The following is a 17,368-nucleotide window of genomic DNA, read 5'->3' as shown; positions in this document are numbered from 1 at the left end:
AACCCCAAGCCCTGGCCCAGAGGGCTGATGAGGCTTGGACCAGACAGAGAAGATGCCTCAGCCTGACAGACAGCACTCACCACACGGCCAGCTTGGGAACCACGGGCAGACAAGCTGGCACTGGGCCCCACCCATGTCCCTGAAGTGAACCCGCCACTTGGGTGCAGTAAGGACCCCATTAGGCCCTCTGACAGTGACAATACAATTTCACCCAGACAATCACATTTGACCCTCACAAAACAGTGAGGGAGACATCAGCATTCCTTCCCATTCTACAGACGAGATAAATGAGGCTAAAAGAAGTTGTGTCTCAGAGGTGCCACTAAACTGTTAGGTTGAACCAACTGGCGATTACTTATGTTCAACCTAGTAGACACTCGGCTGGCGCACATTATAACTATGACTCAGACCAGGAAATCTAAGCTGAAAACCCAAGATTATACACATAAAAATCACAAAATCATAGAACATTCAAGCTCGAAGAGACCTTAAAAACATCCAGTCCAATCTCTCTCTGAAGGAACAGAAAGAAAGAATCCACTCCCTCTTCAAATAGCCTTTAACTCTGAAGACAAATTCTATGTCCCTCCTGAGTCTTATTCTCTTTCCTTGCTAAATATCCCCAGTTCATCTAACTCTTCATTCACACATCTGTCCTCCACCCATATGTTCTGTCACCCACCCACATATCTACCTACTCACCTGTCCGCACGTTAATCCATCCTTCTATCCATTTATCCATCTGCCATCCATCCATCCCTCTATCCATCTACCTTTTAGGCCAGCCAGGCACCCTACCACCCGTCTTCTACTGTCCATCTCCCCATCCAGCCATCTGGCTATCTATCTGTTCATGTATCCATCCCACAAACATCCACTCTGGCAAGACCCTTGAAGCTCTGGGGCAGCCTAGGACATGGCCCCCTCCTCCTGAGATGCGCCGTTCAGCTGACGGCCTCCAGTGACCCCTCACACACATGGCTTACTCCGCTCTCACCATCCCGGTCTGTCTCTTCGGACTCTGCTATGGCACTGTCTCTCCGGAGACACAGTTGGCCTGGCCTATCCCCAAACAGGCCGATTTCTGCACACAGTCCTGAACACATCTCACAGAACCAAATGGAGACAGAAGCTTGCTGGCAACAGGTCTGAACTATAGGAGAAGTTGAAAGAGGAGGGAGGGGAAGAGGAAACTTCTGAGTCCCTGGAGATTCCAGTGCCCACACAAAATCAAGGAAGAAGATGTGCCCTTCGTACAGGCTACGCCTGCCAACAGCTTTAAAGTCAACCTGAAGGGGCAGATCCGTCCTAGAGTGGGCTCCTCTCCTGACATCTGTCCTTTCCTCCACACCGTCTTAATTCCTGGGAGTATTGGGGTGACACTACCAGTGTCTGTCTCTAGGAGGCTTTCAGTCTGAAATTGGGAGACAGACAATAAGTAGATAATCACAGTGACAGTGAGATAAGAGATGTGCATATGGAAAGGGGCCAGGATCAGCTCTTCTGAGGAAGTCAGGGAAGGCTGCATGGAAGAGGAGACACATGAACAAAATGATTAGAAGTGTGAATAGGGAGGTGGAGGGTTGGGGTGGGGGGCAGAAGGGATGGGGGCATTCCAAGCTCAAAGAACAGCAGCCACAAAGACATGGGGGTATGAAACAGCAATATGAATTATTCAGAGAGGGGTAAACAGCTTTGCTTGCAGGAGCACGGGGTGGGGGCGAGGGGTGGGCGGGCGGGCGGAGGGTGAACATTGCGAGCTGCGGAGAGCTGTATCAGGAGACCCCACAGGGGATGCTGAGGTCTGTGGTCTTCCCCCAAGTACTGGGGAGCCTCAAGTGGGTTTGAAATGGGGAGTGAGAGAGGGAGGGCCTCTTTGAGGGCTCTGTCTGGCAGCTGCATGGTGGTTGACTGCATGGGTTGGGGGCAGGAGGGCTGCAGGCAGAGAAACCAATTAGGAGGCTCCTCTGTTTGAAGCCACGCCACACGCCTGGGTGCATGACCGGGGCGGGGCCTTGCCTCGGCCGCCCTTGCTCGGGGACCTCTGTCTCCCTGGCTGAGAGGCAGGCAGAGCTGTGGCCCCAGGGCCCCAAGACCTGATGACCTGGGCTCCGAGGCCTGCCCCGAGGACAGGTGCCACCCTGGGTAGGCCAGCAGGTGCAGCCCCTTCTCGCCACTGCAGAGCACCAGTTCCACCACAAGTGGGCCATCCTGTCAGACCCCGACGACATCTCCGCGGGTCTGAAGGGCTATGTGAAGTGTGACATCGCCGTGGTGGGCAAGGGGGACAACATCAAGACGCCCCACAAGGCCAACGAGACGGAAGAGGAAGACATTGAGGGGTGAGGCTCCCATCCTCCCCCAGCCCCTGGAGACCCGGCCCAGCCCTTCCTGGAACACCAAGGGAACCCCCAGGGTGGACTTTGCCCAGAGATCTCACCCTCCATCTCCCTACCCCTATGCCCAGATGGCCCATCTCTCCCTGGAAGGACTGAGGCCAGGCCAGCCTCGGTGTCCGGGGACTCTCCTCATGGGGCAGAAAGGACTGAGGAAGGGCAGGCAGGGGTTCACAGAGGACAGTCAAGAGTGACAGTCATTTGACATCCAGGCTTCTGACTGTGAGAAACTTGGAAAAAAAAAACAAAGTCCCAGAGCTGCTGGGTCTTGAGTCTACACGCAGGAGAGCAAAGAGATTTTATTTTCTGTACAAATTCCAGGCAGCTGACAGTGGTTGTTGAGAAATATTCTGGGACCTCATCTGGATTCAGTGAGGAAAAGTGCAGGATCCAATGAATCATGCCTTCCACGGGCCAGGGAGGGAGAGTGGGGGCCAGTTGTGAGGTTTTTGTATAGGAGACGAAAGATGGGACACACAGCTGAGAAAACTGGATAATATTATTAAGAGTGGTCTCCCATGCTACAGTTTACAAAGTACTCATATATTTTAACCTATTTGAGACTTATCATATTCTGAGAGGGAATATCATATTATTCCCATCTTAAAGGTGAGTAAACTGAGGCTTAGAGAGATGGGGAGATTTGCCCAGGATCACAAGACAGCAGGTGCCCTAAACTCCAGTGTTCTTAGTCCTAGTGTGGGCCTTCTCAGCCGTCCTTCACCTGTTGTCCCGGCCCCCCGGGCTATGTAGATGCTGAGGCAGGAGGCGGGGTGCCCGGGGCTGGCTACCGCAGCCCTGGCGTATGTGCCGGCAGGAACTTGCTGCTCCCCGAGGGCGTGCCCTCCGAGCGCCAGTGGGCCCGGTTCTACGTAAAGATTTACCGAGCAGAGGGGCTGCCCCGCATGAACACAAGCCTGATGGCCAACATGAAGAAGGCTTTCATCGGTGAGAACAAGGACCTGGTCGACCCCTACGTGCAAGTCTTCTTTGCCGGCCAGAAGGTATCGGGGTGCAGGAGGCTGGGGCTTGGGGTGACAGGCACCAGAGGTGCAAGGGGTTGGGTGTGAGTTCCTGGGGACGGATGTGAGGCAAACTCAGAAGCCACGAGACTGGCCTTTGATCACCTTGGTGAGTCACCTCTAGAAGTGAGGAGAGAGAGATGAGGGGAGCTCTAGCTCAGAGGGGCTGGGGGGGGGCGAGGCCAGGCTGGGCCATAGGGATTCCTCACTGCCCCCAGGTCACCAAGAGCTGAGAGGAGGGGGGCACTGAGAGGGAGAAGAGCCAGAGAGGCTGGGGTGGGGAAGGGTGAGGAGGTAAGTACACACACACACAGCACATGCACACACATAACACACATATACACACACACAGACACACATGCACACTCATGCACGTACGCAAGCCCTAACCCTCGCTCCCTCCCACCAGGGCAAGACTTCAGTGCAGAAAAGCAGCTATGAGCCACTGTGGAACGAGCAGGTGGTCTTTACAGACCTGTTCCCCCCGCTCTGCAAGCGCATGAAGGTACAGATCCGGGACTCAGACAAGGTCAACGACGTGGCCATCGGCACCCACTTCATTGACCTGCGCAAGATTTCCAACGACGGAGACAAAGGTCAGCAGCAGGAGACCAGGGGTGGGACGTGGGGCTAAAGAGGTAGCGTAAATGAGAACCCCCTCACACCACCACCATCCCGCACCTCTGCCTGAAAGGTGCCAGGCATGGTCAGGGCATTGCCAACAGCCCCTGCCTCCAGGGAAGGGTGGACACTCATGGTTCACGTCTGCACAGAGGTGCCTGGGCCCTCCTGAGCCAGGCTGCCTGGATTTGAACCCCAGCTCTGACAGTTAGAAGCTGCGTGACCTTCATGCCTGTTTTCCCACCTGTAAAATGAAAATAATAGTAATTATATACATGCGTATATATACATATGTAGTACATATATGCATGTACTGCTGTCATAGTACTATCTACAGACTTGTAGGACCAGAGCACTGAGCTGAGTACCAGGGATACAGAACAAGGAGGAATCCGTCCGGTCTTCACGGTTTTCCCCTGGGGATGAGGGAGATGGGTGTGCTACCAAATGCTCAAAACCTGAGACAGAAGACACAAAAGACTACAGATTGCATGATTCCATTTGTATGGAATGTCCGGAATAGGCAAATGCATAGAAACAGGAAGTAGACGAGTGGTTGCCAGGAGCTGGGGGGAGGGGAGCTGGGACAAGCCACTGAAAGGTACGGGTTTCCTCTGAGGAGGATGGAAATGTCCTGGATGGTGGCATAACATAGTGAATGCACGGAAACCGCTGAAATGCATACTTTAAAATGGTGAATTTTACGTTATAGGAAGAATATCTCAGTTTTTTAAATGCTATAATGTTTTTTATAAACTAGGCAGAACAGAAACCAAACAAAACTCTTAAGGCAGAATTGAATCCGTGCTACACACGAGACATAACAAATCCTAATGGGAGAAAAATAGTTGGGACTAGGAAATGGGGGTACTTCGTGGAGGAAGAGCGTTTAACAGGCACAGGCGGAGAGTAAGGGCCTTCAGAGAGGAGGGGAGGGGTCTGCAGAAGCAGGTGAGACCCTCGTGGCACGCACAGACGGCAAAGGCCTTGCTGAGGAGCTGGGGAGGTGCTGGCATCTGTCCTTCAAGCAGATCACAGACGGCCCCTGCAACAGGCTCCAGGAAGCAGGGGGCATGATTTTGCTCCACAGAAATGGACGTGTGTGTATGTGGAGAGGCACGGCCAGCTCAGGCTCCCGCAGAGAATAAGCAGACACACAAAAGTGCCCCATGCAAGTGACAAGGTCACCCCACAGCCAGCCCCGCGCAGCAGACACCGCTCTCCCCGCAGCCCCTGTGAGCCTCGCTGCCCGCAGGCCCTCTGCTGCCTCAGACATTTCCCCGAGCGAGACACGGGGTCCTCAGCTCAGCAACCAGGAGGTACAGGCCAGGAGCCCCCAAACAGGTCCCCCCACCCGAGTGAGCCCCTTGGCCCTCTGCCCCCGGCCCGCAGGCTTCCTGCCCACGCTGGGCCCCGCCTGGGTGAACATGTATGGCTCCACGCGCAACTACACGCTGCTGGACGAGCACCAGGACCTGAATGAGGGCCTGGGGGAGGGCGTGTCTTTCCGCGCCCGCCTCATGCTGGGCCTGGCGGTGGAGATCCTGGACACTTCCAACCCTGAGCTCACCAGCTCCACGGAGGTGCAGGTGGAACCGGCCACACCCGTCTCCGAGGTGAGGCCCCAGGGCACTGTGCTGTCCTCCAGAGCCCCCCGCTCAACCCCCTTCCCACCACGGCAGCCTGTGTCTGGCCTCTGCCAGTGTCCCTCCTGCCTGCCCCAGGGTGCCAGACCCCAGGATGGGGCCGCCCTCCCCAGAAAGCAGGAGGACCTCTGTCCCCTCCCACTGCCTGTGCCTGTGCTCTCCCCGGAGGCCCCAAGGTGGAGCCTTGTCTCTGCCTTGTTCCTGGCCACGGCTGTCCTTGTGCTGAACGTAGCAGCCCTTCCTCCGGGGACAGGCTGGAGGGCCGAAGGAATTGGGCCTTCAGTGTCGGGGCTCGTAGCTCCACAGCTGGGTAGGATGTCCCCACCATTAGCCCCCAGGGCCTGTCTAAGACGTAGGAGGAGGCCTGGCCCCAGACCCAACCCCCCACACCGTTAAGCTTTCCGGAGGGTTTGAACCACCTTCTCCACAGAGCTGCGTGGGGAAAATGGAAGAATTCTTTCTATTTGGAGCCCTCCTGGAGGCCTCAATGATCGACCGGAAAAATGGAGACAAGCCCATCACCTTTGAGGTCACTATAGGTGAGAGCTGGGCTCGCAGGGCTGGGGGCGGCCAAGCCCTGCTCCACAGCCTGGGGGTGGCGGGGAACTTTGACCACTTCCCTCACGTGTCCTCAGGCACCCACACCACACACAGCGACTGCACCTGAGAACACACGCCCCACAGGGTCGGCCTCAGCTCCACCTAAGGGCTAGGCTGTGTTAGGGACACGAGGAGGGAAGAAGCCCTCCCTGCAGAAGGGAGCGAGGCCCTCATGGGACTGGAGAGGAGAGAGTGGGAATACGGGCCGCGTCCTGGGCTGGACCTTGAGCTCAGTGGTCATCAGGGCTCCTAGCGAGACCTCTGCAGGAGTGCAGGACACGGCCCCTTCCTCTGGCGAGCGTTCTATCGTGTCTGAGCTGTCACAGACCTGCGAGCACCAGCCCCATTCCCTGACTCTCCCCCTTCCCTCCCACAGACCCCTGGACTGGAGGGCAGGGTGGGGCCTGGTGGGGAAAGGACTCTAGGCCCTCGGGTGCCCCCTTCTGCCTCCAGGCAACTATGGGAACGAAGTCGATGGCCTGTCTCGGCCCCAGCGGCCTCGGCCTCGGCCTCAGAAGGAGCCTGGGGACGAGGAGGAAGTGGATCTGATCCAGAAGTCGAGTGACGACGAGACTGACGACGGTGGGGACCTGGCCTCAGTCTCCTCCAGCCCACCCATGCGGCCCCAGATCACCGACAGGTGAGCCGGCCAGGACAGAGGGTCCTGGGAGCCCTGCCTGCTGCCTCCCATCCTCTCACGGCCTGGCCCCGCCCCACCCCCACCTGCCTGGGTGCCCAGTCCTCAACCTCCCGCCTGCTCCCACCCCAGGAACTACTTCTATCTGCCCTACTTGGAGCGCAAGCCCTGCATCTACATCAAGAGCTGGTGGCCGGACCAGCGCCGCCGCCTCTACAATGCCAACATCATAGACCACATCGCAGACAAGCTGGTCAGGGCCAGGCCACGGCGGGGAGGGGAAAGGCGGAGGGCGTATGCTTCAGAGGGCCTCGCCCAGCTTGGACACCTCCCCTGCAACACACAAGTCCTGTCTGCCTGGCAGCATGCCGTGGGGTTGGGGGAGGAACTGCAGAATGGCCCCAGTAGAACCTGTGTTCCTGTCCCCGCCCCAGTCCCAAGAGCGGTGGAGAGCCTGAGGGCTGCCCGGAGTGGAGTCTGGGAACCCTGGCCCATCCAGCCCCGGGTTTCCCTGGAGGTGACTGGCCAACCCCTCTGTCTCTGGCCTGCACTACCCCACCCCCTGCATCTAGCCCTGAGTTCTGTCCGACCCCTGTGGGTCCACCAGGACCACAGACTCATGGCCCAGAGGTGGCTTCTTCCTTCAGGTTCTGAAAACAGAACGCGGAAAATTTGTGTTTCCTTGTGATGGCGAGACAGTCCAGAGATGGCGCTCGTGGGAGGTCCTAGGGTGCTAGCCCCTCATCCCCCTGATGAATGGGGGAGACATTTGGGGAGGCTGAGGGGGCTGTGGCTCACACTCCTGGTTCACAGGAAGAAGGCCTGAATGATGTGCAGGAGATGATCAAAACGGAAAAGTCCTACCCTGAGCGTCGACTGCGGGGCGTCCTGGAGGAGCTGAGCTGTGGCTGCCAGTAAGTGGCAGGGCTGCCAATGGGGGGGTCAGAAGTGGGGGGTTTGCAGAGAAGGAGGCATCTGCACGCCTCCTGCTGGCGGGTGGGCTCTGCTAAGCCCTGCTTCTTCTCCTCCCAGCCGTTTCCTCTCCCTCGCGGACAAGGACCAGGGCCACTGGTCCTGCACTAGGCTGGACCGGGAGCGCCTCAAATCCTGCATGCGGGAGCTGGTGAGGATGCGGTTGGACCACACCGGGGACGGAGGGAGGGTCTGGAGGTGAAAAGGGAACCCGAGGTGGGGGACATCTGTCTCTGAGGTCACAGCCCCCAGGGCCAGACCCTCCATCGTGCGTCATGACCTGAGCCCCACTTACACCCCCGACCCCGGCAGGAGAGCATGGGGCAGCAGGCCAAGACCCTGCGGGCACAGGTGAAGCGGCACACGGTGCGGGACAAGCTGAGGCTGTGCCAGAACTTCCTGCACAAGCTGCGCTTCCTGGCAGACGAGGTGCGCCCCCTGCCAGCCCCAAACCAGAGTGATCCGAGGTGGCGGAAGGGGGGCTGCCCGGGAGGGGCTGGGCCAGACCATCCAGGAGGCCCCTCCTGCTCTGACAGCCGTTGGGGGACAGGAGAGACCAAGCCTTTCACCCCGTCCCGTGTTCTTCCCGCTGGATCGGTGGGAGGAGAAGTAGGACCCAGCGCCGGGGTCCTTTCCTCTGTGGGCTCAGGCCTGGCCAAGAGGCAGGGCCTCTCCCTTACTGGGCGCCCACCCCGCCCCCACCCCAGCCCCAGCACAGCATCCCCGACGTCTTCATCTGGATGATGAGCAACAACAAGCGCATCGCCTACGCCCGGGTGCCCTCCAAGGACCTGCTCTTCTCCATCGTGGAGGACGAGCTGGGCAAGGACTGCGCCAAGGTCAAGACGCTCTTCCTCAAGGTGCCGGAAGGGGAGCAAGACTGGGGGCGGAGGGGCTGGGGTCTGCGCTTTTTCAAGGGGTCAACCTCCCCTTGGAGGGAGCAGCATCCCCACCCCTGGGTCCGGCTGGCCTGAGCTGACGGGGTGCTCAGAGAAGAGCTGGAAAGAATAGGAAAGGGGTGGCGGGTCCCCCCCTGCCCGTGCCCTTCTGCCCTGTGTTCCGCACCACACAGCCCCGCGGGACGGCTGTGGAGGGCAGGGCCCCCCTGCCCATAGCCTCCTCCAGCCTCCTGCCCCTTCCTCACCCCGTGGGCTCCGGCAGCTGACCCTGCGCCCCCCCGCCAGCTGCCAGGGAAGCGGGGCTTCGGCTCGGCCGGCTGGACGGTGCAGGCCAAGCTGGAGCTCTACCTGTGGCTGGGCCTCAGCAAGCAGCGCAAGGACTTTCTGTGCGGCCTGCCCTGCGGCTTCGAGGAGGTCAAGGCGGCCCAGGGCGCGGGCCTGCACGCCGTCCCACCCATCAGCCTGGTCTACACCAGTGAGCGAGGGCTCCCGGGCCCGGGCGGGAGGGCACCGGCGGGTGGCCTGTTCCCCGAGCCTCAGCCTGCTCCCCCCACAGAGAAGCAGGCCTTCCAGCTCCGCGCCCACATGTACCAGGCGCGCAGCCTCTTTGCCGCCGACAGCAGCGGTCTCTCGGACCCCTTCGCCCGTGTCTTCTTCATCAACCAGAGTCAGTGCACAGAGGTGAGGGCCCCGGGGAGGAGGGCGCGGCTCTGGCTTTGAGAGCCCTGGAGGGGGCCTGGGAGCCTCTGGGACCTGGAGAAACAGACCAGCCAGTACCCCAGATCCTTAGAGGGAAGCCTGGCAGATAACTGCAGGCCCAGGCCACACAGAAGACAGGGAAGACATTGGCGGGGGGCTGGGAGAGAGGTCAGGAGCAGACCTCACATCAGCCTCATTTTAAGATTCCCAGAAGAGTCAGGGGACATGGCGCTCGTGCTCCCGCGTCCCCTTGAAACCACAGAGACTGGGGGTGACTCCTCTTCGGGTGTTGCCCATCCACCATCGCTTACCTGTGCCCCCCCCTCCATGCTGCAGGTGCTGAATGAGACCCTGTGCCCCACCTGGGACCAGATGCTGGTGTTCGACAACCTGGAGCTCTATGGCGAAGCTCATGAGTTGCGGGACGACCCCCCCATCATTGTCATTGAAATCTACGACCAGGACAGCATGGTATGGGTGGGCTCTGGCACCAGGGACCACGCCTCCTCCCCCGCACTCCACCTGCGTTAGCGGTCACCTCCACAGCCCACCCCCAGAGCCCTTTGGCCAGGGTGCTTGCTGGGGAAGCTGGGAGTCTGGGCTGCTGACCAGCCCCTCCAGGAGACCCCGGGTGTCTCCTGCCCTGTCACTGCAGCCAGACCCCTTCCCGATGCTGTGGGCCTCTGGGGCCTCAGGGAGGAGACAGGCCAGGGCGTCCCACCTCCCGGCACAGACAGACCAAGCTCAGACCCAGATGTGCCCCGAAAGCCTGCTGTCCCCAGCCTTCCCCATTTGAGGGCCCCCCCAGCCCTGCCCACACCTACCACAGTCAGTAACAGCCTCATAGCTCTCCATGGGAGCTCTGGAGTAAGGGAGTGGAGGATTAGGGTGACCCCTCCAGAGCTGGGGAGCCCCTTACTACAAGCCGCCTCAGCTACTGGGGTGCCCTGAGTGAGCTCTGGACTAGAGGTAGTCCTGAGTCCTGCATCTGCCATTCATTGCCAGCATGGCCTGGAGCTAGCCCAAGACTTGGTTTCCCCCATCTGTAAAATGGGGTGATCACACCTGCAACTACATGGGGCCGTGGTGAGGACTGAATGAGATCCCAGGTGTGAACACGTTTGGTCAGTTCAAGCACCAAGAGGCCACCCTGGCTGTTTGTCGCATCAGGGCAAAACCGACTTCATAGGCCGGACCTTTGCCAAGCCCCTGGTGAAGATGGCCGACGAGGCGTACTGCCCGCCCCGCTTCCCGCCCCAGCTCGAGTACTACCAGATCTACCGCGGCAACGCCACGGCCGGGGACCTGCTGGCCGCCTTCGAGCTGCTGCAGGTGGGGCTGCTGGAAAGAGGGGGCTGGGCCAGGGGCCTTTCTCCTCCCCATCCTGCTGTGAGGCCAGTCGGACAGGAAGCTGGGGGTGTGGTTCTTGGGGACCTGGGCTGTTCAGCCTTCCCTGTCTCCCCAGATCACATGCCAGATAACTCATGGGGAGAGAGAGCCCTCTCCCCGGGCTCCCCAGGGTGTGACGCTATGTCCCCCACTCCCCAGATTGGACCAGCAGGGAAGGCCGACCTGCCGCCCATCAATGGCCCAGTGGACATGGACCGAGGTCCCATCATGCCTGTGCCTATGGGCATCCGGCCCGTGCTCAGCAAGTACCGGATAGAGGTGTGTGAGGACTCCATCCGGCCCCTCCCAGCCCTGCCCTGAACAGGCCCTGCTGTGCTCTGCTCCCTGGCCCCCCTCACTCTCTCTCCATGAGGGTCGTAGGCATGCATTACACTGTTGGCATCAAACTCCAGGGGTCTTCAGCAACCTCAGGCCATGCTCCGGTTTTCAAATAAGGACACTGAAGGCCCAGGAGGAGAAGTGACTGGCCCAAGGTCACACCCAGGGGCCAGTAGCAGACCCAGGCTCGCGACCGTCCGGCGCCTGCCACTTTTGCACTGAGTCACACTGCCACGGTCCAGGACCCTTCCCGGCCCTCCCATCTGCCCCCAACACCCACCCTCACCCCCCAGCGCCTTCAGGACACCCGCCCCTCCTCGGCTCTCCCAGCCCTGCCCCTCCTGATGCACGGTCCACCCACAGCCCGGTTCCTCCTCAGGTGGCCCTGCCCGCCCGCAGCTGGTGCCCTTGACTGAGGGGCTGTCCTCTCCCCCCACTGCCCCCCCCCATGCAGGTGCTGTTCTGGGGTCTGCGGGACCTGAAGCGGGTGAACCTGGCCCAGGTGGACCGGCCGCGGGTAGACATCGAGTGCGCGGGGAAGGGGGTGCAGTCGTCCCTGATCCACAATTACAAGAAGAACCCCAACTTCAGCACCCTCGTCAAGTGCTTTGAAGTGGTGAGTGTGGGCCGGGACCTGCCTGGGCAGAGCTGGGTGCCTCTGCCCCTTCTCTGGGCTCAGAGTCCCTGCCCCACCCCCAGGACCTCCCGGAGAACGAGCTCCTGCACCCGCCCTTGAACATCCGCGTGGTGGACTGCCGGGCCTTCGGCCGCTACACCCTGGTCGGCTCGCACACCGTCAGCTCCCTGCGACGCTTCATCTATCGGCCCCCGGACCACTCGGCCCCCACCTGGAACGCCTCGGGTATGGCGCTCCTGAGGCCCAGGGCAGGGCCTCCGGCTCACAGGGCAGCCCACCTGGTTTCCTCCCGGGGCCATCTCTAAGTGGGCCGGGGAGGCCCGCCCTGGGGGCCAAGGAAGGCTGCCCAGGGTGGCCCCAAGCTCTAGTGCCAGAAAGGCCAGAGCCCAGGGGTCCTTAGAGAGCCTGAGGGCAGATGGCTTCCTCAGCCGGTTCCTGGAGAAGACCCAGGACCATCCCCCCGTCCCAACCCCCCGAATCCCCCGCCCCCCGGCCTCCACTGTGTCATCCAGCACACCTCACCCTCCTCTCTGGCTCACCTCCTCCCTCTCCCCTGGAAAGCTCTAGAATCAGCTTTAGGCCTCTGGCCCTTCCAAGCACCCCTGACTCTCACGGTTCCGCCTGCTCCTCCTCGTCTGTCTGTCCATCTCTCTGTCCAGGCGGGCTCCTCCAGGGCGGCCGTGTGCTGTACAGTGGGGGCCCCTCTTCTCACCCCACAGGGGAGGTCGTGGTGAACATGGAGCCGGAGGTGCCTGTCAAGAAGCTGGAGACCGTGGTGAAGCTGGATGCGGTAAGGCGCCTGGGGTCAGCCCCACGCTGGCTGGGGACGTGCAACTGAGGGTGACACTTTCCCAGAGCCGGGCCACCCCGCACACAAGACGACACGTTAAGTCACTCCTCCTTTGGCGTGCGATGGGCCAGGGCTAGCCCTGACTGCACGTACGCACAGCCCCATCCTATACTGTCCTGGAAGGCGAGACTCAATTCTGCACGCGTGTGTGCACATGTGCATGAACACGTGGTACACACGTATGAGAGACAGAGAGAGCAGTAACCGTGTGAAGTAAGCCTGCCATTATTTTTATTCCAACAAACGACACCATAGGCAATGGATTCCTTGTGCAAACACCAGTGTTCTTTGCAGAGGGTCCCCGGTTTTCCTTCCCAGCCATTTACAAACAACTCTCCCAAGGTGTGGGTTGGGGCAGGATTTCCAGGTGGAAGCTCGTTATTCCTCCTGGCTTTGGGACCGGGGCTCTTTGTCTGCCAGAGGGAGACCTGTCACCTCGGTGTTTGGATGCGGACATGGCGTCAGCAGGGGACGGCGGGATGGAGGCTGGCCTGGAGCAGGCCATCCTGAATCCAGACAGGACAGAGGGGCGGGAAGCAGGCTTCCTTCCCACCACATTCTCCAAATCCCGTTCCTGACTGCATGCGCTTCACACAGCACAGGGGCGTCTCCTAGCCTCTGAGATCTGAGTCCGGTCTGAAAGGATCCTTCCTTACCTCATCATCCTGGTCCCCATGGAGTCCCAGCCAGCAGGCTGAGTTAGCACGGGGCATGGCTCATGGAAAAGGGGAGGAGTCGAGGCCCGGGGCCTGGCCTGCAGGCCTGGGATGGCACTGCCAGGGGCTCTGGGGCTACACCTGGAGATGCCACATCTCCCTCGGCTTCCAGCTTCCTGAGCTCCTCCCTGAGAAGCCTGTTCCTCCTGGAGGCAGGGCCGGGGTGGGGAAGCCCCCTGGTTTCAGGCCATCAGTGAACCAAGAGGACGGCACAGACCTGAGCCGCCCCATCGTCCCACAGGCCCTGGACTCTGGTGGGGCCCTTTTCACCAGGTTCCTCTTCAGCTGTGTAATTTTGTGTCCACTTACTTTTTAAGGCACTTGTCCTTCATCCAGCCAACATTACTGACCTCCAGCCTCATGCCGTGTCCGCCTCCCCTCTTGACTCTGACTGCCCACTGCAGTCATCTGGGGAGTTTACAACTCTCCTGGTGCCCAGTACCCTCATTTGGACTCAGTGGAGCCCTGCAGCTGATGATTTTTAAAAGCCCCCAGTAATTCTAATGTGCAGCCAAGTTTGCAAACCACCACCTGGAAGGTCTGAGGAAACAACTTCGAGGCAGACCTTCCACAGACCCAGAATTGGCCATGTGAGCATGGCGCTCACGACACAGGGAACATCCCTGCCTGGGCTCCCTCTCCTCCACCCTCCCTGGCCAGCCGCTACCTACCACTTCCGGCCCCAGTGGCTAAGTCTGTCCCTGTCTCCTTGGTTCCTTTCTGCAGGCTTCTGATGCCGTCATCAAGGTGGATGTGGTGAGTGTGGGGACCAGCCAGGGGGCTCTGGGGAGAGAAGACCCTGTACTACATAGGGTATCAGGCCAAGGAAGACAGCATCAGGGACCGAGCCACCCCATACCCCCTGATGCCCCGGCCATCTCACCCCTCCAAAGAGGCAGAGGGAGAGAGCTGTTTGGACTGCAGGGCCCATGAGAGGCAGTCCTGCCTTGGCTGGGGGCTCATGCTGGCAGGTCATGACCCTCTCTGGGCCGTGACATCCACTTCCATAAAATAAGGCCCTGACCTTGATGTCGGTAGCCCCACAGAGCCTCCTGGAGCCCAGGGCTTTCCTGGAGCAGATGGTCGGAATGAGTGGGGGAACCCCGGATTGTTCAGGTCTCTGGGAATGGCCAGGGTGCGGGGATGTATGCAGGACTCTAGACCTAGCCAACCCTGCAGGCTGATGACGAGAAAGAGAGGAAGAAGAAGAAGAAGAAGGGCAGCTCGGAAGAACCAGAGGAGGAGGAGCCTGACGAGAGCATGCTGGACTGGTGGTCCAAGTACTTTGCCTCCATCGATACCATGAAAGAGGTGATGCCTTGGCCTGGGCAGGGGGCCGAGGAGGGACTGGGCTGGGAGGGGTAACCCCAGCTCCACATCAGACCCTCCTATCCAGCTTCTTCCCCGCCCGCACCAGAGCTGGCTCCCCCACTCCATCGGCATGAGCTTGGAGCAGGCTGTCTCAGAGCCTCGAAGTTCTAGCTCACCTTTTTCCAGGATGGAGGTCCAGTCTACCTTCCCTGCCTTGGTTTTCTCTAGTCCTCATTCATTTCTTCCACAAATACCTCGAGTATATATGATGAGTCAGACACCAACCTAGGGGCTACAGGAGCCAAAAGATAAGATTGGCTACCTGCCCTGAGTATTTACTGGACATGCGAAATGGACATGCAAGCAGGTACACTACCATGTGATAACAAAGGCAATTGAGTGCCTGGGGGCATCAGGAAAGGCTTCACAGAGGAGGTGACCTTTGAGGAAGAGGAGAAATACACCCTCAGAGGCCAAAGGGAGCAACAACTTCTCAGTAGTATTTGCACAGCTATTATTATTTTACGTAATAACACCCAGCTGTTTTATTTTACATGCCTCCGTCACTGTGGCTGTGAAATGTTCTTCCCCTATTGTGTGCACACGGGTTCTGTCTGCTGAGCCAGATTGCAAGTTCCAGAAAGCTCATGTCTCCTCTTCCTTGTTTGTCTCTCTCCACACTGCCAGCCTAGCTCAGGGCACTCCCTGACTGACCGACTGACCAGGATGGACATGTGCCCATGGTTGTGTTTCCTCAACCAAGCTGATCCAGCCACATTCTCTCCCCCAGGCCCTTCCTATGACCCGAGCTGTGTGTGATGTTTACTACCCATGTTAGAGCACAGGTTAAACTGCTGTAGCAAGTTAGATTGATGTGAACAAGAAGAAGGTTGGTATGGTGATTCAGTGGGGTCAGGGACCAAGACACTGCCATCTTGTTACTGGCATCTGCGTGGTTAGAGATGGCTTGCCGTCACGTCCTAATACTAGTCCACGGGAAGGGTAAAGAGAAGAAGGGGACACATACTCCTTTCCTTTTCAGGGCCCAGCCTAGAAGCTGCACATATCACTTCAGCTCACACTGGCTAGAATCTAGTCCCATAGCCATACTTAGCTGCAAGGGGGGCTGGGAAATGTAATCTTTAGCTAGGTAGCTGTGTGCCAAAAACTTTTAGAGAGGAGGAGAGCAGATAACTGGGGGACACCTAGTAGTATCTTCTCCCACCAACACCTCCTCGATTCAAGTTGGCCAGCCTGGAGCTCCAAGAGGCTGCCCATTGTCTCGAGTCTATTCCTGTAATTTGCACAGGCTGTCACCAGGTGGCAGTGACACCTTGGGTGAAATGATGATTTAGTGTCCAGTGTGTACTGACTGAAGAAAATAAGGCACATTTTCTTATTCAGTTATACTTTTCTACATTAAAATAATAATACCACTAAGAAGCAACATTAAAGAAAACATATTTTTCAATCATACACAATTAAAGAATCATAACCCCTAAGTACAGTTAAGTCACATTGTACACATCATAAACTTTTTTTTTAACCCACTTAAGCACATCATGGGTTTGAAACCCAATGGAAAAGAGTTTCTGCATCTAAGCATTTAAGACTGGTCTGACACCACAGTGTGGGTTCAACAAACACCTTCCTAGGAAACCCACCTTCCCTCCTCCTCACCTCATCTTTTGGCAGCAACTTCAACAGCAAGAGGCCTCAGGAATTGATTTGGAGGAGAAGGAGGAGATGGACAACACTGAGGGTAAGCCCTGGAGCCCTGGATCTCTGCCTTTCCCTCCCAGCCCCCCAGATGGGTGGCTCCCCTGCTTGTCACACCAGCTGCTTCTCTTTCCCCTTCCCATGGGCCCTCACAGCTGCAGCAGCCAACAGCAGATATCACCAGGCATCCCTGGGTACCAGAGAGCAGGCTGAGGCCCTTATCTAGAGTGGCTTTTACTCTGACCAGTTCAGCAGCCACAGTGAGGGACAGACATTTAGAGTCACAGAACATCAGAGCTGGAAGGGATCTCAGAGCTCACCCCATTCAGTATTTTCCAGACCTTTTCCATTGAACACTATTAATGGGTCTTCTGAAGGGAAAAGAGGGTTCTGGGGTCAAATGGGTTAAACAGGTCCCTTGGTGCAGGACTTCTCAGTGCCTTTAATATACAAATGCTATTATAAATCTCTAAAAGGAAGACATAATAAAATATTTCCCCAGCTTATTTTACACACACACACACACACACACACACACACACACACACATATATATCTTTTCTTTTAAAGCATTCCAAGAACGCCTACACCTAGTGTTCCACTGAATGCTGTTTGGGAAATGCTGATACAGAACAATCCTCTTAATGTTAAAGACAAGGAGACTGAGGCCAGAGAGCACAGAGAGCTGGCACCAGACCCAAGCTCCTTCCACGCCCCTCTCTGTCAAAGGGCACACAACAGGCTCTGCACATTTCTGGCATACTGGTGCCCTGCTCCCATGTGAGGCGGGCATGCCAGGCAGCATTGTCTGCATTTTCTACAGATGAGCACACAGAGACCTGCAAGTTAAATTAGCAAAGCGACAGAGCTGGGTCTCCAGCCCAGGCCTTCCTGCCACATCATTTCTGCCCTCTT

The 17,368-nt window shown here is 58.2% G+C and overlaps 1 protein-coding gene across 5 annotated transcripts in view; it reads left to right on the top strand.

Annotated features, from left to right (window-relative positions):
- Positions 1 to 17,368, top strand: part of OTOF (otoferlin) — a gene marked incomplete at both ends in the record, with an annotated part of 91,654 nt that overhangs the window by 65,777 nt on the left and 8,509 nt on the right. For 3 of the 5 annotated variants that reach the window (XM_082852147.1, XM_082852148.1, XM_082852146.1), the window contains 22 exons: positions 2,183 to 2,342; positions 3,214 to 3,400; positions 3,828 to 4,014; positions 5,432 to 5,655; positions 6,116 to 6,224; positions 6,739 to 6,925; positions 7,055 to 7,175; positions 7,736 to 7,836; positions 7,955 to 8,045; positions 8,207 to 8,323; positions 8,602 to 8,754; positions 9,079 to 9,268; positions 9,350 to 9,474; positions 9,829 to 9,963; positions 10,663 to 10,824; positions 11,041 to 11,160; positions 11,675 to 11,836; positions 11,920 to 12,082; positions 12,577 to 12,647; positions 14,150 to 14,179; positions 14,603 to 14,734; positions 16,430 to 16,496. In XM_082852147.1, the coding sequence (XP_082708273.1) occupies positions 2,183 to 2,342; positions 3,214 to 3,400; positions 3,828 to 4,014; positions 5,432 to 5,655; positions 6,116 to 6,224; positions 6,739 to 6,925; positions 7,055 to 7,175; positions 7,736 to 7,836; positions 7,955 to 8,045; positions 8,207 to 8,323; positions 8,602 to 8,754; positions 9,079 to 9,268; positions 9,350 to 9,474; positions 9,829 to 9,963; positions 10,663 to 10,824; positions 11,041 to 11,160; positions 11,675 to 11,836; positions 11,920 to 12,082; positions 12,577 to 12,647; positions 14,150 to 14,179; positions 14,603 to 14,734; positions 16,430 to 16,496 (2,994 nt within the window). Of the gene's footprint in view, positions 1 to 2,182; positions 2,343 to 3,213; positions 3,401 to 3,827; positions 4,015 to 5,431; positions 5,656 to 6,115; positions 6,225 to 6,738; positions 6,926 to 7,054; positions 7,176 to 7,735; positions 7,837 to 7,954; positions 8,046 to 8,206; positions 8,324 to 8,601; positions 8,755 to 9,078; positions 9,269 to 9,349; positions 9,475 to 9,828; positions 9,964 to 10,662; positions 10,825 to 11,040; positions 11,161 to 11,674; positions 11,837 to 11,919; positions 12,083 to 12,516; positions 12,648 to 14,149; positions 14,180 to 14,602; positions 14,735 to 16,429; positions 16,497 to 17,368 lie in introns of all 5 variants that reach the window. The other 2 variants (XM_082852144.1, XM_082852145.1) reach the window with 1 other exon arrangement.

This window comes from Leucopleurus acutus, assembly GCF_964270905.1.
Source record: "Leucopleurus acutus genome assembly, chromosome: 12".
In the NCBI taxonomy this organism is placed as follows: Eukaryota; Metazoa; Chordata; class Mammalia; order Artiodactyla; family Delphinidae; genus Leucopleurus; species Leucopleurus acutus.
The sequence above is the reverse complement of the archived record's forward strand: the minus strand, read 5'-3'. Positions and strand labels throughout refer to the sequence as shown.